The 22,559-nt window shown below is 43.2% G+C and overlaps 2 protein-coding genes across 5 annotated transcripts; one reads left to right on the top strand and one right to left on the bottom strand.

Annotated features, from left to right (window-relative positions):
- Positions 1-726: 726 nt before the first annotated feature.
- On the top strand, positions 727-10,394 carry Pjvk (pejvakin). 3 transcript variants are annotated; one of them, XM_050119621.1, is made up of 7 exons: positions 727-1,695; positions 2,427-2,622; positions 3,354-3,495; positions 5,555-5,672; positions 7,019-7,117; positions 7,314-7,548; positions 8,990-10,394. In XM_050119621.1, the coding sequence occupies exons 1-7, from the start codon at positions 1,485-1,487 to the stop codon at positions 8,991-8,993; spliced, it is 1,005 nt and encodes a 334-aa protein (XP_049975578.1). In that variant the 5' UTR covers positions 727-1,484; the 3' UTR covers positions 8,994-10,394. The 3 variants fall into 3 exon arrangements, with proteins under 3 accessions (XP_049975578.1, XP_049975569.1, XP_049975589.1); XM_050119612.1 differs by lacking the exon at positions 8,990-10,394 and having other exon boundaries at positions 7,314-7,792; XM_050119632.1 differs by lacking the exon at positions 8,990-10,394 and having other exon boundaries at positions 1,561-1,695; positions 2,444-2,622; positions 7,314-7,796.
- Positions 10,395-11,259: 865 nt separating this feature from the next.
- On the bottom strand, positions 11,260-20,608 carry Fkbp7 (FKBP prolyl isomerase 7). 2 transcript variants are annotated; one of them, XM_050121100.1, is made up of 4 exons: positions 20,300-20,608; positions 19,209-19,360; positions 15,749-15,882; positions 11,260-11,563 (listed from the first exon to the last, which is right to left on the bottom strand). In XM_050121100.1, exons 1-4 carry the CDS (start codon positions 20,506-20,508, stop codon positions 11,402-11,404), a joined length of 657 nt encoding a protein of 218 aa, XP_049977057.1. In that variant the 5' UTR covers positions 20,509-20,608; the 3' UTR covers positions 11,260-11,401. The 2 variants fall into 2 exon arrangements, with proteins under 2 accessions (XP_049977057.1, XP_049977066.1); XM_050121109.1 differs by lacking the exon at positions 20,300-20,608 and adding an exon at positions 17,533-17,646 and having other exon boundaries at positions 19,209-19,348.
- Positions 20,609-22,559: the final 1,951 nt, after the last annotated feature.

Genomic DNA, 22,559 nt, shown 5'->3' with positions numbered 1-22,559 from the left:
CTACCCCCAAAAGGGTTGCGACCCACAGGTTGAGAACCGCTGCTTTAGGAGGCTGTAGAAGCTGCAATGAGACTAGAGACTCGGGACTAGGGAGGTAGAAGGCACAGCAAGAATATTTAGAGCAGTGTCCAGGATCGCTCTTCCCACCCCGCTGACTGGTGCAGTGGAGAGTGCTGGCTTTAATCTGGGATGCTCCACCTTCAGAGTGTGTTGTGGGTGTGTCAAGTCAGGTTTGTGAACTGCTTTGCACAATGGCTCCAGAGCTTACTTGATGCTCTGGAATTGAATTCTAGAAGTGCTCTCATGAACAGGCTGCTAAAAGTTATTTTAAAAGTAAAATTTTTAGGTCGGCTTACCAAAGTAATTCGTTTTGAGATGGAATTTGGTTTTGGTTGCATGGAAGCCCAAACACTTGGATGCAAGTAAAAATATCCAGAATCGAATCAAATTGAATTCTGCTGGCCCTTCCTTTATTTCTGCATATTAGGGCACTACCCAATAATACTATTACACTTATGTGTTGATGAGGTTTTTGTAAGGACCACTTTCAAAACATGTCAACCACTTATGATCATATAATATCTCAATATAGGTTTTTCCCCCAGAATTTTATTTTAATGGGTCCACAAAACTCCTTGAAAACAAGCCAAAACTTTATATAACTATTTCTATAGGTTAAGTAATTGGGAGAGGAATAAGCAAAAAAAAAAAAAAAAAAAAAAAAAAAAAAAAAGGAGGTAAATCCAGCAGAACCCTATCAGGTGATGTGGTTTGAGCCATCAGTTTCAAAGTAAGAGACTTCCATAGTAGTTTTTAATATGTAATGGAATTTGTAACTGAAAGCCTTCAGAGTTCTATAGAGAGCCGCTTACAATCGTTCCTCTATATCCTGTGAGTTGATATGTGGTATTAAACATATAGTTTTATAAGCATGCTAAATCCCAGAGGAGAGAAATGCTCATGTAATGATCTGTATCCTGAGAGGATTCAAAAGTGCTTTTCTGTTGCCAAAATGCTCCTGCTGGCCTTGTGAAGGAATTCCCCTTGGATCGTGTCCCCTGTAGATGGTATCCAGGCCTGACATCTACAGGGGACAGGATCCCTTTCCTGCAGGACTCAAAGCCTCCTTGCCAGCTGGTTCATTACTGGTGGCAGAGCACTCCCAACTGTGGTCTCCTCAAGGACACTGGCAATATGTTTGAATTCGTTTCTGTGTACTGTAGCTGTAGACGGCCGGTCCCACTTAGACTCGTTTTTTAGCGCATCCTTTTACAGCGCTTTCTATTATTCATGACCGGAGTTCATGAAGGGAGGCAGGGTTGTGAACTGCACACCGGTAAAGGATCTGGTGAGAGCATGCTTTAGAGTTTCAGTCTGCGCAATTGGATTTAACATCACACAAGGCGAAGTCTGGCGTCTGGTTTTCCTCTTCAAAAATGGGTTCGTTGCTTGAGGGTCGTAGTCGATGACGTCTTGATAGTACTATGTTTGCCGCTGCTACCAAGAGCTTTGTTAAGCAAGTTGGAGATGGAGGGAGATTAGTGCCTGTTCCGAGCCTCAGTGAAGCCGACAAGTACCAACCCCTGAGTCTGGTGGTGAAAAAGAAGCGGTGTTTTCTGTTTCCTAGACACAAATTTACCTCGACGCCCTTCACACTTAAAGATATTCTCATAGGAGACCGAGACATCTCGGCCGGTAAGTTTAAATGATCCGGCGTGACTCTCCATGGGGCTATAGCAGTAATAGCCCGACCGAGGTCGTATAGATTAGTTATACTAATAATACACGTGTTATGACTAAAATCAGCCTTTATGTGGTAGTAGCATCGTTACGATGAATAATGCTTAAGTCTTGATCGTGTCAAATCTCTTGTTGCCTGATTTTTAAAATCAGCTATCTGATGTTTTAAACTAAACACAGCAAGGAAATGATGATTTCCGTTCTGTATAATACCAGGTATTATCTGGTCTTACCCATTTCACATGATCAATAAGTGAAAGTCATCATTTAGATAGGTAAATGCAATTTTTTAAAATGTGGGTCCTGGGGGATTAGGCTCAGATCCTCATGCCTGCAAGCACACTCTTTACCAGCTGAGCCATTCCCCAACCCTGAACTCTGTTTTTAAAACTGGATTATAAAATAGTCATGATGTCCAGTCATCGGTTATAGACACTTGTTTTCATTTCAGCTACCCGAGGGATCTTGATTGCTGTAGATGTATTCTGTTATCTGAACAGAGAATTTGAGTTTGTTTTAAGTACACTTTTATTTTTTTTGTAGTAAAATTGCCTGAAATTCTACTTTTCGTGATGTTGGAAATACTGTCTAATTAACATTTGGGCAAAAGAGTTTTTTTCAGTCACGTTAGAATAATAATGTACGAATTTGAGACGTTCACAACATATCAAGTTCCTTCTCCTAAGGTATTTCATCTTATCAGTTACTGAATTATGAAGATGAGTCAGATGTCTCCCTCTATGGGAGGCGAAACAACCACATCGTGAATGACGTTGGGATTAATGTTACTGGATCCGATTCCATCGCGGTCAAAGCTTCCTTTGGTGTAGTAACCAAACATGAAGTGGAGGTGACAACGCTACTCAAGGAAATTACCGCGCGGTCAGTACAAAGTCCCCGATATACTGCAGTATTTCCATTAAATGATTAACTGTACCGACTCCAAAGCCAAGAACGCTTAAAACATTTGAGTCATATTTTACAAGTTAGTTTATATTTTTTATTCATTTGAAAGACTCCGTGTTAGCAGCTGATTAGTACCCAAACCAGATCAAAAATCATTTGATATACATTTTCAGTTCTTTCACAGAACATCACTATGGTTCCGCACAATTTGCTAAATTATTAAATTGAAATCATGCAAACTGTGCTTCCAGCAGACTCTAGGCAGGATAGAACATTCTATAGAACTAGGAGATTCAGGTGAAGTAATCCTTGGGAGAGTGAGACAGGAGAATCAATCACAAGTTCAAAGCCTGTTAGGGCTACATCGTGAGTTCAAGTCCACCTTAAGCAAATTATTGAGGATCTATCTAAATAAAGAGGCGGTGGGTAGCTGGGAGGCGGCTCAGTGATAGAACACTGGCCTCGCACGCACAAAGCCCAGGGTTTAGTACCCCGGTTCTACAAAACTAAAGCCACGCCTCCATTTTCTAAAACAAGGAAAACCACTGAAGGGAGAGGCGATTGAGTGAAGTGATTTGTACTTTCTGGTTTGCGTTACGCCTGCCTCGACCAGCACATAGTTGGGTTGGACCACAGATACCACAACAGGTGCCTTCGTTTACCATGTGTGATCACGTGGTAAAGCATGCTTTTTCATTTTATTCTAGAAAAATTAACTTTGACCACAGTTTGATCCGCCAATCAAGGAGCAGCAGGAAAGCGGTGCTGTGCGTGGTCATGGAGAGCATCAGAACCACACGCCAGTGCTCCCTGTCTGTGCATGCTGGCATTCGAGGGGAAGCCATGCGGGTAAGACACACTCGGGGGGGGGGGGGGGGGGGGGGGGGGGGGGGGGGGGGGGGGGGGGGGGGGCACTAGCTAACTGCGGAGCTACTGTGGAGTTTTTAAAAAGTTACTCATAATGGGTTTCTGCCTTTCGTCAGAGGCAGGAAACCAAGAGCCTCAGAGTGGTTGGGCTTCCGAATAAGGAGACCAGGCAAGGCAACTTGGGTTCTAAACCTGTGTAATACAATACAGACAAGTAATCCTTGTGAATGTATGTATATACTGGAGTTCCTCCAATTAAATAGTACTCGAGTGTTGTATTAAGAACAAAAAAGTAAGTCCAGATATTATAGTCTTTGATTTTGCTTTTGAGTAATGCAATTCATACTGAATTTTAAAAGCTGAGTTTTCAACATTTTTTTTGCATTTAGTTATTTATTTAATGCTCTCCATGTGTGTGCGAGCGTGCATACGCCACAGTGCGCATGCTGATGATGTCAGAGAACAAGTTGTGGGGTCGGTTTTCTTTTTCCGTACGTGTGCCCAGGTGGCCGGGAGCTGTGGCAAGTGCCCGTGTCTGCTGAGCCATATCACCAGCCCTGAATTTAGGTTTTCTGTGAAAGTAGGCTTTTTCTAATTAACAGCATCAATAACCAAATATGCTTCATATTGTGTAAATCCTTTTAAAAGTTAAAAAGTAGAAAACAGAAAGTCAAGAGAACTGCCTTGAGAGAACTTAGATTTGGTTCTTTGCACCCTCATGGTGGCCAACAAGTGGTTGTAACTCCAGTTCCAAGGGATCGGATGCAGGCACACACACATTAAGATAAAAATAAATAAATATTTAGAAAAATTTTTTAAAAAATAGGAATTTATATTGCTTATTCTTACCAACCAATGGCACCTAGTAATGATTTGATAGGGTTAAAGCCAATTGTTAGGTGACATTTTGTTCTATAGTAAAGAACACGAACGTATGATATTTGCAGGAAAATAGATGGAACTGAAAATTGTCAAGAGAAATAAGCCAGACTCAGAAAGGCAAATATTGCATATTTTCTCATATATGTAGACTTGAGCTTTAAGTGTGTATGTGTGTGTGCGTGCCCATGTGCATGTGTTTGTGTACAGGGCATGAAACGGGGAAGAAGACCGTGAAAGGGGAGGGAGAGATTGGGGGCAGGAGGGAATCCGTGTGACCTGAATGCGGAAGGAAGGGAGTGGAGACTAGTGCGAAGGTGGAAAGGGGAGGGCAGTGGCAGGGGGCAAATTAAAGTGCATTCACACACATATACACACACAAACACACACACATACACACACACATACACACACACATACACCATTATGAAACCCATGAGCTTGTATACCACTTTACTTTAAAGTGGGACGTGTTACTGCTCTGTCTATGAAGTACTTGTTGCATAAGCGTGGGGATCTGAATGTGACCCGTGGCAACCGGAGGAAAGCTAAGTGTTAGAGTGTGTGTCTGTGATTCTGTCGTGAGGGAGGTGGCATAGGGAGGAGGATCTCTGGGACAGGCTGCCCTTCTCATAGTCACAGAGAAAAACCTCTTAAAATACAGGACTCAATGGTCATCTTTTCCACCCTCTCCAGCTGCAATTTAACATATTACACATAATCTATGTACGATGACCAAGACATCTCAAGAATACGGGGTGCCATCTCATATCCATCACTACATTATGAGGGTTCTGTCCAGAATCTATATTCAGATATCCTCCAAATTCTGATCAGCATCGGTCATTTGAGGGGCACAAGCTGAAATGCTGACTCGATGATGGTCATTTTGGGGGGGCTGGGAAAGCTGCCTGCACCTGTGGGGCTTCTGAAGCAGATGGGCAAGGCTTGAAGAAAAGGGTTTACTGTAAGAAACTGACTTCAACCCTAAAGTCAGGAAGCTAAAAGGTCGCTGGCGTAGATCATACATGGGAGTTCACCATAAGGTATAACTGAGGCAGGGCTGAGCTTTACTTGGGTAGGTGGTCGTGTTTTGTTTTGGGTGGGATTATGCCCTGCTATGCTCTGTAATAACGTTATTTTATCCATCCATTTGCTGCAGTTTCATTTTATGGATGAACAGAATCCCAAAGGAAGGGAAAAGGCTATTGTTTTCCCAGCACACACAACGATAGCATTCAGTGTTTTCGAACTCTTCATTTACTTGGATGGTGCCTTTGGTGAGTAAAAGCGCTGCCTGGAGCTCCCGTGACGATAGTTTTAGGGAGAATGTAATAGGAATGGATCTCTCCCTCCTGCCCCTCTCCCTCCTCCGTCCTTCCTTCTCTGTCTCCCCTCCCGTTTTCATGATTATAGAAGCACTATGCCTTCATATGCTAGGGTGGAATAGCTGGGAAATCACCCCCCTCTAATTTCCCAGCACCTCTTTTGAGCTTTGTAGTGAAGACTCCATACTACCCCACTTACAACTATAGGTTAGGAATAAAACAAGGTCCATTGACAAAATATGCCTTAGCTTTTACGGGAAGGTCAATAATGACTTCTAATAGGTAGCTGTTGCAGTGGTAAATAAGGAATCTAAAGACAGTAAGGTGTCTGGTGCCCAAATGAGTAATATTAATTAATTAATAATCAATGAATTTATTTGTACCTGTCTAGACATAATTTTTTAGCTTCATATTCCCTTAAAATAATAAAGAAACACTCTAGGATTTAGTACTTCCTCTACAGTCATCTTGTGTGGTAGATCAGTACAGCTCACCTGGCTTTCTATATCTCAGGGGACTTTAAAGTTAGTTCACTGAGTCATAACAAGACCAGATACAGCCCCAAAAGGACCAGGCAAGGGAGCCCCTAGTTACGGTAATTTACATCTGTAGACCTTCTTTGTTAGTTTCTGTAGTCCTGGGGAAGGAGGCTTAGGAAACCTAGAAATGAAACTACATTCTAAGTAAACTCAACATGGAGCCCTGCAGCTGTTGGGTTTGACAGTTATATTGACTATATTGTTGAGAGGAATATAAAATATCCTTCATCAAAATGTAGTCTCTCTATGAGCACAATGTCTGGCTTTTTATTTCCAGGAATTTATGCTCTAGGTGTACTGAGACATAATGTACAGCGATAGAGGAACAAACAGGGTCTTTAGTTTCTAAAACAAAACATTGGAAACATCGTTAGGGGACGCAGTAGTGGTCCATCCCATGAGCACAACAGAGGAGGACAAACCATGTTGGGAGTAGGGGTAGCTCTGGCCACACAATGGGCTCTGAGAGATATTTTAACCAACTATGTATGCTATGGAATTGTTTCTAGAAACATACGTTAAGTCTGCGCATACAGAGCGTCTAAAGGATACACAAGGCCCGTGCCAGACAGGCTGGGTACAGGACGAGCTGGAGGCATGTCACTGTACTATCTTAATCTCTAAATTTTGTACTTGCAAATGTGTAAAGTTTAGCTTTATTAAGAGAAAACCCAATGAACTGCAAGTATGGGAATTCACGTCCTCTATGAAATACTCAACTATTAGGTAATTATAACAACATCTCCAATTGTTTTGCAGACCTCTGTGTCACATCAGTGTCAAAAGGAGGGTTTGAAAGGGAAGAAACGACCACCTTCACCGTGCTCTACAGACTGAGGAACATCCTCTTCGAAAGAAGTACGTCTGCCGAAGGGGTTTCTGAAGGCTTTCCTTCTGTGTCAGGCTATGAGGCTGCTCCTCATTCAGCCGCCAGTTAACACGTTTAAAGCCCAGTTATTTCCTGATGGATGGTTTGGATTGATACCCTTATCAACACAGCTTGGGCTGCGTGGCTGTTTGGACTTCTAACACGTTTCTGGGTTCTGTTTTGCAGATAGGAGAGTGATGGACGCCATCTCTCGCTCCCAGCTTTACCTGGACGATCTCTTTGCCGACTACTATGACAAACCCCTTAGCATGACTGACATTTCCCTCAAGGAGGGGACTCACATCCGTGTGAACTTACTAAACCACAACATTCCCAAAGGGCCCTGCATACTCTGTGGAATGGGGAACTTGAAGCGGGAGACGGTTTACGGTTGCTTCCAGTGCTCTGTGGATGGGGTGAAGTACGTGAGGCTCCATGCGGTCCCTTGTTTTGATATTTGGCACAAAAGAATGAAATAAAAGGAAAAAGGAGTAAGCTTTGTTGGTGGGTTTTTGGTGTTTGGAGACAGGGTTTCACTGTTTCATCTTAACTGTCCTGGCACTCTGTAGACCAGGCTGGCCTTGAACTCACAGAGATCCTCCTGCCTCTGCTAGGATTAAAGGTGTGCACTACGGTGCCCATCTAGTTTTGTTGGTGTTTAATGTACTATTGTTCCACAAGCCTTAAGTTGTTCAGGTTTGCTTGGACGAACTTTTTAAAAAGCAGAAGGCCTTTTAGGTAGCGTTTCCACTCGTGAGGTAGAGATGAGGATACCACTGTCTTCCTCACAGATTTTTTTTTAAAGATTTATTTATTATTTATTATGTATACAACATTCTGCCTCCGTGTATGCCCACACGCCAGAAGAGGGAGCCAGATCTCATTACAGATGGTTGTGAGCCACTATGTGGTTGCTGGGAATTGAACTCAGGACCTCTGGAAGAGCAGACGGTGCTCTTAACCATTGAGCCATCTCTCCAGCCCCTTCCTCACAGATTTTTATGAGGATTAATAACATTGCTTATATTAAGCAAAACCTTATTACAAAATTCAAAGAGAAGCACTCTTTCACAAAAAACCTGTCCGTTTCTTCACAATCCCTTGGGCATCTGGGTCTCATTTTAAGTTGCTCTTTATATTTAATCCCATTTTAGTTCAGCCGTTAAAGATGACACATGGGCACAAGTGGTTACTTTGGGGCCCTAGGTTTGGTAGGAGGAGAAAAAAATGTTAATAATTTAATATATTACTAAATGTTTAATCGTGGTGTCAGGTGCTTAGCCTGGGCTCTGCGCACAGTTAACACTGTAGCTGGCAGTGGCAATGGGCTACCACTCCATCCGCTAACTTCGCTCTGCACAGTGGGTGCTGCCACTTAAGAGAAACAGGGCAGGCCTGTGTCTTTGGACGTGTTTAATGAGTTTAATATATTTTGTTTGCAAATTTCTTTTGGGGAGTTAGCCAGGGCCTTGCTTACGTTATCAAAGCTGTTCTAAAAATCCTGGGCTCACATGACCTGCCTACCTCATCCTCAGGAATAGGTGAGTTATGGGTTATATGTGGGCCTGGATCTTTTTTTTTTTTTTTATCTATTCTCTAAGATACCTGAAATTTTCATATACCAACAGCTAAATAATTATCTTTTATTAAAATTGTAAAAATGTTAAAAAATTATAGCTTAAATGAATAACATCGTTACTGTTAGATTCACCCAAAGGCATGAAGCAATTACAAGAAACAGACCATGGCACACTGCACATAGGTAGGATGGGTAATGGTTTATATTTAAACTGTTATTTAAAAGATGTTTCCAGGTACATGTATTCATTTAACATATGTGCTTTTTCTTTCTTCTCTTTTAGATAGAGCCTCACGTAGTCCAGGCTGTCCTTGAACTCCCTGTATAGGCCAGGGTGATGTTGGATGCCTCATTTCCCTGCCTGAATCTCTGAGTGCTGAGTTACAGGTGTCTGCCACTACTTCCAGATCCCATGGTGCTGGGGTTGAACTCAGGTGGGTCTTCAAGCATGCTAGGCAAGCACCGTTCACTGAGCCACCACACCTCCGGCTAATGGAGCCTTAACTTTAAAAAACAAATTCGGAAGTACTTTGTATAGGCTGGGTGAAGTAGTATATGCCTGTAGTCCCAGTATGCAGGAAGATGAGGCAGAAGGATTGAGTTTTGACATCAGGCTAGGCTGCACAGTGAGTTCCAGGCAAGCTTGGGCTATTACAGCAAGGCCCCATCTCATAAAAAAAAAAAAAAAAAAAAGCAAGAACAAACAAAAGCTCAACAAATGCCTTGTATGATAAATGATGGGCAAGGAAGGTGTTCACATACTTACTTAATTTCTATTTTGTGCACATTGAGGGAAGTAAACTGGTAGGCGACTTAGTGACCGGAAAGTATTAGGAAGGTAAGAGAAGGTAGTGGAGGGGTTATATTTTGTATGCACAGGTGGCATTTACTAATGTAATAGTTTCTGTAACTTCTACATTTTAGATAAAATTTCTGCTAAAATCTCAGCATTCAGAATGCTGAGGCAGGAGGATACAGAGTCTGTGCCCAGCTTGGACTGCATAGCAAAACCCTATCTCACAATGCAGAAAAAGAAAAAAAAATGTTGTCAACGACACACCCGAGAGTTAAAAATGAACAAATGTTTGGAAAGAACACATTTCAGAGAACAAAAAAAGCTTTGTTTGTTCTGAGCTCACTTATTTCAGCCAGAGCCATTCTGCTTGGCATACATAGGAAACATCCAGATTTTCACATGTTCCAGTGCCCTTCCTTTTGCAACGTGGTCCAGCATCTCTTCTCGCCTCTCAACAAGTTGGACCACATTAATGTTTTGACCACGACTCAGAACTGGAATAGCAAGGTGTCTTAGGGTTTCTATTGCTGTGGAAAGACACCATGACCATGGCAACTCTTAAAAGGAAGACAGTTAACTGGGGTGGCTCACTTTCAGTTGCAGAGGTTCATCCCATTATCATCATGGTGTTGGGGGGCACGATGGTGTGCAGGCAGACACGGTGCTGGCTACATCCTGATCAGAAGGCAACAGGAAGTAGACTGTGACTCTGAGCAAAGTCCAAGTCAAAGAAACCTCAAAGCCTGCCCCCCCCACCTTTCCTTCAACAAGACCACACCTCCCAATGGCATCACTCCCTATGAGCTTCATGGGGGCCAATTACACTCAAACTACCACACAAGACACCTCGTTCGTAGCAAAAAAGTTTAACTTTTAAAAAAAGTTAAATTTTTAAAAATGTTAATGCATTCCAGTTTGTAACCGTCATTTGCCATTACTAAGAATGCTGGAGTGGAGTGATAAGAGATAGGGAAAGGCAACCGCAACCCAAGACATGCTATGATACCAATTTAAAATTCTGGGCCAAACGTAATGGATGGGTGGGGCGGGGACAGTAAGGGATGCTGGAGAGATCACAAAGGACCGTGGTTCGATTTCCAGCACCCACTTCGTATAGCCCACAATAGGCTGCAACTCCAGCTCCAGGGAGTTACAGCCTCTGGCCTCCATAGACGCACACACACACACACACACACACACACACACACACTACTTTTTTAAAAGCTCTATATGGTAGACAGTGAGAAGAAAGATGGAAGAGTAATAATACACTTATAGTAGCGCTTGAGGAAGAAGAGTCTCGTACAGGTGATGAGCTTTAGTTTGGCCAAATTCCCCAGGCCAGAAGCTCACACCCAAAAGTACAGACTGCTGAAATTCTTCATGCATCCGAGTTATGCACAACTGACTTCTTCCTGCATGGACCTCAAAGGAAGACTTCGTACCATGCTTTTATATCCTACTATCTATAAAACATCACAAAATGCATAGAAAAAGAGCTATTGCTTCCTGGTCTCTGAGTATTCTTAGGAATGGGGCATTTTAGGAATTAAAATCTTGGATCTTCAGGATCTTTACGCGCCTCTCCTCACTGTTACTAAGAGCCGAGAAGCACTTAGAGTATTCATCCACGCCCTGAAGGAGGGTGTCACCCACTGGGATACAGGTCCATTCCCTGGTGCTACAATTTATGTTCCCAGAAGAAAATAACAGGGGACACAATCACACCTACCCCAGAGTTAGATTTGCAAAACAGCTTCACATTATCACACCAAAATTATGTTTATTAAAGGAAACATATCTTTTCAATATCAATGGAAAACAGACAACCACAACATGGAGAAAAGTGACTTTTTTTTTTTTAAAGCAAAAGTACAGTAATTTACTAACGGAGTAAATTTATAGCTCATCGTGTTGGTGCACATTGTATTCCTTGGGAGAAATGAAGCCATCTCCATTGTGGTCATTTTTCTTAAAGATGTCTTCTAAAACTGCCTTCTGATAGGACTTGTCCCGGGGCTTTTCATCTTTCTCAAAGTCCTTCTGCAAGTAAAGCTCGATCTGGAGGGCCAGACGAGAGTGTCGTTAATGATGAAACCGCACAAATGTCTGGTAACTTTGAGAAATGATTACATTAATGAATAAACATATTGAGTGATGAAACAATTTTAAGTCATGTATCTGATGGCTTACAGGGGAGCACTCGAGGACCACGGTGGACACGTGGCGGTCGGAGGACAATTGATGGACATTGGCTCTCTTTTTCCACCATATGGAATCCTGGGGACTGAACTTAGGTCGCCAGGCTTAGAGCAAGAGCTGTAGACACCTGGAAATCCTGCCAGCCCTTTAATATTTTTAAAGGTATTTCAGCTGGTTGAGGGTGGTGTACGCCTTTAATCCCAGAGCTTGGGAGACAAAGGCAGACTCTGAATTTGAGCCAGCCTGGTCTACAAGAGCTAGTTCCAGGACAGTTAGAGCTGTGACACAGAGAAACCCTGTCTCAAAAAACCAAACCAAACCAAACAAACAAAAAAAGTATTTTAAGGTTTGGTTTAGAGATACCTTTGAAACAAGGTCTGACTGGCCTGGAACTCACTATTGTAGCCCTGGCTAGCCTGGAACTCACTGTGTAGACCAGGCTGACCTTGAACTCACAGAGATCTGCTTGCTTCTGCTTCCCAAGAGCTGGGATTAAAGGCGTGAGCCATCAGGCTCAGCCCAGGAATTTTTTCGTTTTTAACTTTTGAAGCGATTTCTGAAGAGAAATGGGTGTTCAAATTATCTGTCCCTGGGGCTGTAGATTGGTGGTACTAGTCACACCAATCTGTATTACTTCCTGAAACTAAATTCTTTCTAATAATCCACTGTTCATTTAGGAAAGGCGAGCACAGTCTTATGGACTCCTATTATTTGATAAAATCTCATTATTGTTTTTGTCTCTGGAACTAATGAATCTACTGCATCATCAAGCTAATCTTCTGACATTCTCCAGTGTTGCCTGCTTGTGTTTGCAGCACAGGACATTTCTCTAAGCAAGCAAGCAAGCAAGCAAGCAGTGAAGTGCTGTCCTATTAGCCACATGCAACGTCTGCGGGTGGCTATGGTAACCCGAGACGTGCTCCTGTAGATGTAAGTCACACACCAGACTTGGGGGATCCTAAGTGAAAGCACACCTCACTGACGTTGGAGGTTTCATGCTGAAATGGTACTATTTATACTGAGTTAAGGTAAGTTAAAAAAAAAAAAAAAAACTCCTCCCCTCCCCCATTTCCTTGTCTCGAGACAACACCGTCTCTCACTGTGTTGTCCAGGCTGGTCTCAATTTATAGGCCCAAACCATTCTTCAGCTCCCTCAGAAGCTGGGACTATGGGTAGACACCACCATGGCCAACTTTGTTTTGCTTCTTAAAATGTGTACACCGTATAATTTAAAGAGATCTACGTGACAACTGTTTTTCCCTAAGGAAAACATAGTCTACCAAGCTGGAGATAATGTTCTGCAAGTCTGGGCCATTTGAAAGGTGGAGTTGAACGCTGAACTGTATTTAGTAATACACATCCATGCATAACCAATCACATGACCTTAGAATGGTCAGTGGGCCTTGCAGCAGGTTCTCAGACATGACTTTGGTCCAATATGAAGGGAGGAACATTTTTTCCCCTTTCTGCTGAGACTTAGCAATCCTATGTAAGTATAAAGCATTTTAAACAGCCTCAAACATTCTGCATTTTCTAAACCAAAACTATCTTTTCATAACTAACTAAGGTGGTATTCAAAAGCTACTCTTTTTCTATACGGTGTGTGTAAAGATACAAGGCGGTGGGCAAGAACACAACTTAAATTTTTTTTTAAAATTATTTTATTATTTAATGGTTTTGTGCCTGCAGCACCCAGAGAGACCAGAAGAGGGCATCAGAACCCCTGGAGCTGGAGTTAACTGGTCTGATGCAAGCAGATGTGGGCGCTAACTCTGGTCCTCTCCCAAGAGAGGGAACACTCAATTGCTGAGCCATCTCTCCAGCCCCACGACTTTAATTTGTGTCAGTAATGGGCTCTACACTCCTTTCGTTTTGTAATTTAATACTATACCCCACTCCCACCTTACTTAACCTGAAGAAACAATCCATTAAGCAAGGAAGTTTCTGTTAGTTCATGTTTCAGATCTGGGCTTCCACATGTATCTACTACATGGTCTGCAACAAAACATCTAACCTTTCTGAACACTATGAATACCATCTGTCAAAGAAGAGAAGTGTCTATACCTTAGGACTGGATATCAGGGTCCACGTCAACAGACGATAACTATTGTTATAACTGGGCAAAAAAAATCATTCTTACCCATCCCGTGACAGCGTAGCTGAGACCCAGCAAGATGCCTGGGAAACTGTAGTGAAGCTGAGCGTATTTTGGATCGCCTCTACTTTTATTTTCCAGAAAAGAACTGGAGACACCCTAATGTCTAGGGACATTCATAGTCCAGAAGGAACCTCCGGGTGTGGCTGAAGTAAGTAATGATAACACTGAAGACAGTTCCCCTTTAGGGACCCTGTGAAGGCCTGGTGTGTGCTGGCAGAAACTAGAGTCACCCGGGAAGAGGAAACCTCAGTTGAGAAACTGCCTCCAGCAGGCTGTCCTGGAGCAAGTCTGTGGGGTATCTTCTTGATTAATGATTGATGTGGGAGGGCCCAGCTCCCCGTGGGCAGTAGTCCTGGGGTGTAGCACACAGCAGGCAGAGCAAGCCATTGGGAAGAAGCCAGTAAGCAGTATTCCCCTGTCGACTCTGCTTCAGTTCCAGCCTCTCTCCATCCTGGCCAGTGGAGGAGCCTCAAGGAAGGACTTATTATTTATGAGGCTCCTGGAGGAGGAACTAGAGTTGTGTGGGAGAGGAAGAAGAATGGAGATTGGAGATGGAGATGTAGCTCAGGGGCTAGTGCTTGCCTAGAATGACCTTGTTCTAAATCCAATCCTCAGTCACAAAAAAAAAAAAAAAAAAAAAAAAAAAAAAAAAAAAAAAAAAAAAAAAGGAAAAGAAATAAAGACTTAGTAGTTAGGGCTGGTGGCTTGTTCTTGTAATTCCAGCCCTTGGAAGAGGTAGGAGGATTTCCACGAGTTCAAGACCAGCCTATACTACATCACAGTTCCAGTACAGCTTGGGACTAGAATGAGACCTTATCTCAACCCTGAAGTGCCTGAAATAGAAAATGGACTATTTGAAATCAAGGGCCCCCCTGCCTCATTACCTACCAAGGTGATGTTATGTTTCTAATCGCCTCTGGACGAAGGAGGAAGACGGCCAAGTTAAGTGTAGACTATGGGACTAGACAAGGCACTGTGGGCTTCCCTGAAACATTCAAGATGGTGGTACCTGGAAGGTAGGGAGTACCCAAGACTCAAAACACAGAGCCAGACAGCCGGGGTGCAATCTGGGTTTGTCATGGCAGCTAAGTACTCACCATGCCTCCTTAACATCTCCCCATCTACAAGAGATGACAGAAGTGACTGTCACCTAAGCTGTCCTGAAGACTAGATGCATTCACGCACTTACGTGCTTAGAATGGTATCTGGGACCAAGAAAGTGTGAAGAATGTGTATCATTATTACAAGTATTTATTAGTTGATCTATAGGAGGTGGACTTTTAGCTCATGATTACCATTTTCTTAGCCCACTCAGTTCAAAGTCTTGCTAGCTCTACATAATCTCATCTACATCAGAGTCCAGAGGGACAAGTCCATACAGTACTGTTGGAAAGAAGTCTATCTTTCTAGTGTAGCTGCCAGAAGAGGCTAGCTTGGGACTTTTCTTGATTGATTGATTGATTTGCCAGAATTAGTAATTGAAACCAGGGCCTTATGGATATTCGGGCAAGAACTCTACTATTGAGCCATATGTCCAGACCCTTTTGCACCTTTTGAGACAGCGTGTTAGTAAGTTACCCAGAGTACCCTTGAATTCTTTGTAGCCCAGGCTGTCCTTTGTGGTATTATTTTCTTATGTCGGGCTTGGGAATAACTGAGGCTACCGGCCTGCATCACGAGGCCTTACACTAGGACTTTCTTGGCCTTCCTATATACAGAGAAACGGGAAAGGACATTTTCTTCTCTGAGGTCGGAATTTCCAGCAAGCAGCTCTACTAAAGCAATCAGGGACAACCCCAGCGAAAACTAAAGAGTATCTTTGATGCAAATGCCTTTGACTTATAATGAAAAAAAAGCTCAAACTGCACACATGAAGTTTGAATTACCTCGGCTTTAGAAAGTTGCCTGTCGTTGTCCGTGTCTATCTGCTTAAATGTTTCAATGCTCCGCGGTCCTTTGGTCACAGCGTAAAGTTCAATCTCAAACATCAGTGTTGCATTGGGTGGAATCTTGCCTTCTGCTACGGGTTTAAAATTTAACAGTTTGACTTACTGAAAAATGGCTTTCAGAGATTCATTCAGTGGTCACATGAGTATCAGGGCTTTAGAGCTTAGAAGTACTGCTTTCAGAACATTAAGTTTAGTATCAAAAATTTCAGGGTTTATCTATTGTGTCCCCTTTTTATAAAACCATTTTGGGAAATCTCCCCCCCCTGTATATTTTAAAATAGGTCAGTCCAAAGGCCCTTCTGGACCAGTTTCCTGGTTAAGTTACAATAAACAAAGATTTTGTTACTATATCTTGATCATCCTATATGATGATATAGACAGAGACATGGTATAGGGAAGAGATGTATGGTGGGAAGAAACCCACCAAAGTTGGGCTGGTGAACAGACTCAGTGACACCTGCTGCCAAGCCTGATGACCCCAGTTCCATACCTGGAACCCAGACTGTGCCAGGATAGAACTGACTCCTCCCACAAATTGTCCTCTGACCTCTGACCCGCTGAGGCTCATGCTTTGTCCGTACATAAATAAATGAAATTAGGCAGAGAGCTGGGTGGTGGTGGCACAGACCTTTAATCCCGGCTCCCAGGAGGCAGAGCCAGGCGAATCTCTGTTTGAGGCCAGCCTGGTCTATAGAGTGAGTTCCAGGACAGTCAAGGTTACACAGAAAAATCTGGCTCAGAAAACCAACAACCAATCAAACAAAACAAAATATGAAAAAAAAGAAGAAGAAAAAGAGATTCCCAAATATAATCTCTAAGAAAATGATTTTATAAAGTAATCCAGGAGCAAAAGTAAAACAATATCAACTAGCTTTTCAAATTTACAGACAGGAAAAAGTTAAATGCAGTAACAAAAGTCCAGAAGCAGTTTTACACAGATATTTTTAATAATAAACATTTTTAAATGAAATGGAATAGTTTTAATAAAGTTTATCTGTTAGCTGATGCAGCTGGTGAATTTAGCAAGATGAGGCTATATCAGGTTAATATTTCACAGGGTTGCCAAGATGCAGTAAGTAAATATGTTTCCAGGCCTTATAGGTCATGTGATGTAGGACATATACACATGTATCTGCTAAATGAAAGTCTTTGAAAGTAGCTAAGTTTGTTCAGCAAAAGAAACAGCAATGTCTTTAATGATCAAGTATACGATTCTTGCTAAAATACTTCTATCACCCAAACAGGAAAAGGCAGAATTTATAGCTTAAAGCAGTGTGCTGTCATTTCCAAAGTCGGAACACAGACGAATCTACCCACCAGCAAGTACCCGTCGTCAAAGTCCCGACCTAACATTCTACAAAATACCTGACTTTGAAGGACAGAAAAATGACTTCCAACAGTAATTAAGACAGACTCGAAGCACAAGTTCCCTTTGTTATTCTGCTGCTGCTGGAAGCAGAGCCTGACAGGTAAGTGAGCTAACCCACAGCACTGAGCTCCTCGAAGCCCAAACTCAAATTTCCCAAGAAAAAAGTACCACAGATGCATGGGAAGTTCCTGAACAATGCTATGATAAATACAGAAAATGTTGCTAATTAGTTTTTTTCTACAAAAAAAAATAGTAAAGCTAAAAAAAAGGAGATAGATGTGCGTTGCAATAGCATTACATTTATAGAGGTAGACAGAAGAGGTAGGAGTTAATGCAAAGGATATATACATACCACAGAGACCGTTAATTAAAGCTCTAGAAAGCCACATGCACTTCAAGACATGCAGGGGTGTTCTGTGACACGAGTCAAGGATTTTGCCAGAAGAAAAGCTTCTTCAAGCATCACCTAAAATGAAGCCATAACTACTGTTATGTTTTAATAGACACGTATGTTGAGCTCATAGAGAACAAGACCTGTAAAGAGCCAGCGGTCAACACGCTAGCATTCCTGCCCTTACCCCTAACTGAGGAGCTATGGACAGCTGATGGGTTCTGGGGAGGGAGAGTCAATTCTCTGGTTCCCGGTAGATTGACCATGCTCCAGTGGATGGTCCCACAACCAGGAGTATTTGGACAACACAAGTTTAATCTCTCTCTCACTGTGTGTGTGTGTGTGTGTGTTGTGTGAATGACTGAAAGTCGTGAGGGAGCAAAGAGGTGAAATGGAGTGGATCTTAGAGGAATTAGGGGAAAACGGTGTGGGGGTGAATATTATCAAAATATATCGTGTGCCTACATAAAACTCTCAAAGAAAAGAATTAATAAAAATATTTTTAAAAAGCCTATATAATAGTCAGGTGACAGTGGCACACACCTTTAATCCCAGCACTTGGGAGGCAGAGGCAAGAGGAGCTCTGTGAGTTGGAGGCCAGCCTTGTCTGTCTATAGAGTGAGTTCCAGACCAGCCAGGGCTACACATAATCAAGAAGATTTTGCTAAATTTCTCTAAGCTATGTAATACAGGTAGTAACCACAGTCCAATATATGTATTTTTTTCAGGCTTCACTTTTCTTATAAGTAAAATAAATGTGTCAGTGAGATTGCTTAGATGTTTATTGGAGACTCCTCAAAGTCAGTGAGAATGCCTATTTCCCTGCAGAAAGGATATAGTTTGTTTGGTAGTTTGGGAAGCTGGGCAGCCCTTCTTACCTAAGCATAAACCAGTTTTGGTAAATGATAAATTAGCCATTTGCTGTAGGATAATGGGTCTAGGCCCATTGAAGATGGATGTGGATACCCTGAGGGTAAGCAGGATGTTGATGAGACAACTCAGAAACTGAGGGGCAAACTTGACCTACATCGTTTTGTCTAGGAGAAACCAACTCACCACTTTTTGAAGATAGTATTGCATTTAAATTATCTTCAATTTTCTTTCTTTTTTTCTCAGGCTCCTATGCATGTACACACACACACACACACACACACACACACACACACACACACTGCTTATAAAGGTATGATGCCGTGGGAGGCTGTCTTTTTTCTTTTTCTTTTGTAGTGCAGTGCCAGGATGAAACCAGGTGGTGGGAGCAAGCCCTCTCCCACCACGAGTCACACACCAGGTCCTAGGAACTATTCTGAGGGGAGCAAACGATTGACAGAAGGCAGTGAGCATGAAGCTTTAGCGATCTGGAACCACCTCTTTGGGAATGTCAGGTCTGACTAGCTCGAAGCACTCACTCTCCTCGATCTCACTTGGGGCAGCAGTCTTCTCCTGCTGAAAAACAGAGGCAAGGGGGATTACCTCTTTAAGACTCAGTCAACGGCTTCAAAGATGCCACGACTCTACTACGAGACAGGGGGATGCCAAAATCGCCCTTCGGAAACTGACCGCGATAGGTATTAGATAGTTCAAATAGGTGCCGTTGACAGGGGCTCTAAACAAGGTGCGCAGGCAAAGGTTCTTACCATAACCTTCTTTTCCATAAGCAAACGAGGGAGGGATAATCACTTTCCTCTTCTCTCCAGGGCACATGTCCATCATTGCGATGTCTAGCCCCTTTATGACGTGCCCAACGCCAAGAACAAACCATTTCGGGTGGCCTTCATCTTGTGTCCGACTGCAAGAAACCATACTTAGTACTTAAATGAGCAGAGGTCATGAGAGAAAGTTTGGTTTTTATTTAAAATTGGAGTCTCTTTTCCCGTGTTCGCATTCTTCCGTAAGTCCGTCCTTTGTGGTGTTGGCAGAAAGGATCGCTGGAAGTCATTCCGTTTCTGTCCCACCATCATCCTTACAAAAACTACCCAGTAGTCAAAGTTTTAAACGGGTCTCCTGCCTCTAACTAGCTGCCTGGCTTGAACAAAACTCATTTAATTTCTCTGGGTTTCTTCCCAAAACCGAAGGGGCAGGCTGAGCTCCAGATTTCATTTTAAGGACTGAAAGTAACATCTCGTTAAATTTCTCTTCCAAATAGAAAGGATAAGTTTCCCTCTAAATTTGAAAGAATTGCTTTCTCCGGGCCTGTCTTTGGAGGGTGCCCTGTCTTTGGAGGGTACAGCTAAAGAAAGGGTACCCAATCAGAACCTAATAGAGATGGGAGAGCCAGGTGGATGAAATTACCAGGGATTCTGCCAGAAGATGACCCCCTGAAGACCAGAACCAAATGCGCTAGCTTCTAATACATTCTGTTTGGAAAGAGAATTCAGCTCTGGGTAAACAAAGTGTGACTATCCTTTCGAGCAGCCTTGATTTAGCTGTAGGGGTCCCAAGGACAGTGGTGGTGGTCAGTAGGACGCCCGCGATGTAGTGGGTCTGCCGTCAATTTACCGAGCTAACATTTTCAACAATTAAAAGCATTCAGTTTTTTTTAGGTACTATCTTCTAATCTAAATTGGCATATTGACTTAACTTACTGTTAAAAAAACCAATCAAAACAGAAAACCCAAAACACAAACCCCTTAAGACAGAAGCATCAGTTTCTGGCTTCTGGCTGGTGTGGGATGGGGGCAAGATCCGGTGTATCGACTGAGCTTGAGCTGCACGGAGCATCTCCTACCTGCAGTAGAATTTGGAGCCATCTTTAGCCAAGTAGCCGTCGTAATGGGCATTTAGCAAGTCTCCTTTCCTGCTTGTTTTGGAGCAGTTTTCTGGACGATGCAGAACCTCTATTTTCACTTCCTCTGTGTCTTCTTCTTTCGTTTGTCCCTGAGCGTTGGAACAGCCACACAGGCTGAGGAAAACCGCTAGTCTGACTAGGAAAAGCATGGTTCCCAAAGCAGGACCCTCCGGCCTAGTGTGAGCCCAGTAGTGTGTCCAAGGGAGTGTGGCTCTCCCGTAGGACCGAATTCGGACGCGTGGCAGGCATTGTCCTACGTCACAAAGGTCCAAGGCGGGACTCAGCGAGGCTCCGCCCCCTCTGGCGGCCAGCCGCCTTCTGCCAGCTAGGAGCGTGTTCCCGGTGCTGGTTGCGGGGTACCCCGCTGGTTGTACTCGGGCTAGCATAGAATCTTACACTCCGCCGCTTCACCCCGCTAAGCCCTCATTCCTTCTTCAGCAGTCAGGCCCGCGTTTCCTGAAATAAAACTGGCATCATGGTGGTCATTTCTAGGCATTTAGGAGACACTTAAAATTCTATGGCCTCCACTTGATGTTCTGATCTCGCCTCCAGATCACTGCCTCCTCCGACTGATTGCTTGGCCTAATGGCTTGATTTTTAAATGATAAATTGAGCCATTTGGTCATAGCGAGAAAAAAAGAAAGATCACATAGTTGTAGGTCCTAAAACTGAGTATTTTAAAAAATATTAAAAAGTTGGGCCAAGAAATTGATACAAAATGCCAACAGTCCACGGTGGGGGTGTTCTAGTCGAAATATGGCTGTTATTTCTAGGCGCAGAAAGATTTTAAGGCCCCCACAGGTTTGGCAGCCGCAGCCGTGGCCGGCATTCTTGGAAGAAACTGATGGTTGGTTCGCTGCTGTTCTCAGGATACTTTGGGGGAGGCCCTGGAAGGGCTTTGGGGAGTGGGGGGGAGTGCTGTCTTGCATAAAAGGACTCCTGGGTCGTCTTTACGCGTCGGTCACACAACTTGGCTGCCTCGGGACACAGCGGAGGGTCACCTGAACTTGACAGAAAGTTCCAACAGCCCATGCCTGACTTTGCAAAAGGTAGCTTGCATTTCTGTCCCCACCTCTAGAGGGCCCCGCTCTTGATCTGATGGCCTTCATCAGGGCCAGAAAAGCGTTTTATCCCTGAGAATTCAGACACATCAGACAGGAAGTTGACAATTGAGCATTTTGTTCCAATCTCACGGATAATACGCAGCGGAGATTTGCCAAGTCTGTTGATAAATCCCCCGAGTCTCCTTTTAGTATTAAAACCAACAGCCTAAAAGTTGAGTTTTACAATAAACACCAGATACTCGCCACACCTAGACGATCACTAATGAACTATATACGACTTGTTGGTTATCCATCTACCCACCAATTCGTCAAGTAGATATCTAGATTACCCTATTCAGTCAGCCTTCCCTGAAGGGGAAGTCAGGCATTCTGCTACCTCAATACTGAGCCTGCTTTATCCGATTGTCTGGAATTTGTAAAACTTCCTAAATCTGAAAATTACTGTCCAGTGTGCTAAGGTGTTGCTCTCTTCCAAATTAGATTTTTTAAAAAAATCGAAGGGAAAGCTCTTTATTTAAAAACAAAACAAAAATACAAAGCTTGGCTTCATCTTAACCCTCCCTTCCTTCCTTCCTTCCTTCCTTCCTTCCTTCCTTCCTTCCTCTTTCTTTCTTTCTTTCTTTCTTTCTTTCTTTCTTTCTTTCTTTCTTTCTTTCTTTCTTTCTTTCTTTCTTTCTTTCCTTTTTGTGTGACAGGGTTTCACTACCTGGCTAGCCTGGAATTCACTCTGTAGACCAGGGTAGCTTTGAACTCACAGATATCCGACCTCTATTTCCTGAATGCTGGGATTAAGGGAATGCATCAAGATGTACAGCAAGAAAACATTAGAAAATGTGTGTGTGCGTGCGTGCGTGTGTGTGTGTGTGTGTGTGTGTGCGCGCGCGCGCGCTCGCGGAGTGTGAAATGGTCCACGTGTAGAGAGAGGTCATTCTCTCTTTCCACTACGTGGTTCCCCAGGATGTTGCCTCTGGTCATCAAGCTTCCAGAAGCAAGCACTTTTGCCTGGAAGCCTGCAGCCCTAGTTCCATGTTTGGTATGAAGACCGTGAGGGACCACACCACGCTGTATTTCTTCCGTGTCCCTCGTTGTTCCCCTCTTTCTTTTAGGCAGTGCCCCCCCCCCCCCCCCCCCCCCCC

This window comes from Alexandromys fortis, unplaced genomic scaffold, assembly GCF_014885135.2.
Source record: "Alexandromys fortis isolate MF-2015 unplaced genomic scaffold, M_Fortis_MF-2015_v1.1 scaffold_8_1_9099942, whole genome shotgun sequence".
Classification (NCBI taxonomy): Eukaryota; Metazoa; Chordata; class Mammalia; order Rodentia; family Cricetidae; genus Alexandromys; species Alexandromys fortis.
Note: the sequence above shows the minus strand (reverse complement) of the source record. Positions and strands in the feature narration are given on the sequence as shown.

Bases quoted from the DNA above. Each gene is read 5' to 3' on its own strand.
- Pjvk (XM_050119612.1), top strand. From the start codon at position 1,485: ATGTTTGCCGCTGCTACCAAGAGCTTTGTTAAGCAAGTTGGAGATGGA. The intron at 3,496-5,554 runs GTAAGACACACT...CATTTGCTGCAG, and splicing joins TTCGAGGGGAAGCCATGCGG to TTTCATTTTATGGATGAACA. The intron at 5,673-7,018 runs GTGAGTAAAAGC...ATTGTTTTGCAG, and splicing joins TTACTTGGATGGTGCCTTTG to ACCTCTGTGTCACATCAGTG.
- Fkbp7 (XM_050121100.1), bottom strand. From the start codon at position 20,508: ATGCTTTTCCTAGTCAGACTAGCGGTTTTCCTCAGCCTGTGTGGCTGT. The intron at 15,883-19,208 runs GTAAGAACCTTT...TTAAACCCGTAG, and splicing joins TTATGGAAAAGAAGGTTATG to CAGAAGGCAAGATTCCACCC. The intron at 11,564-15,748 runs GTAATTCAAACT...CTGGCCCTCCAG, and splicing joins GGCAACTTTCTAAAGCCGAG to ATCGAGCTTTACTTGCAGAA.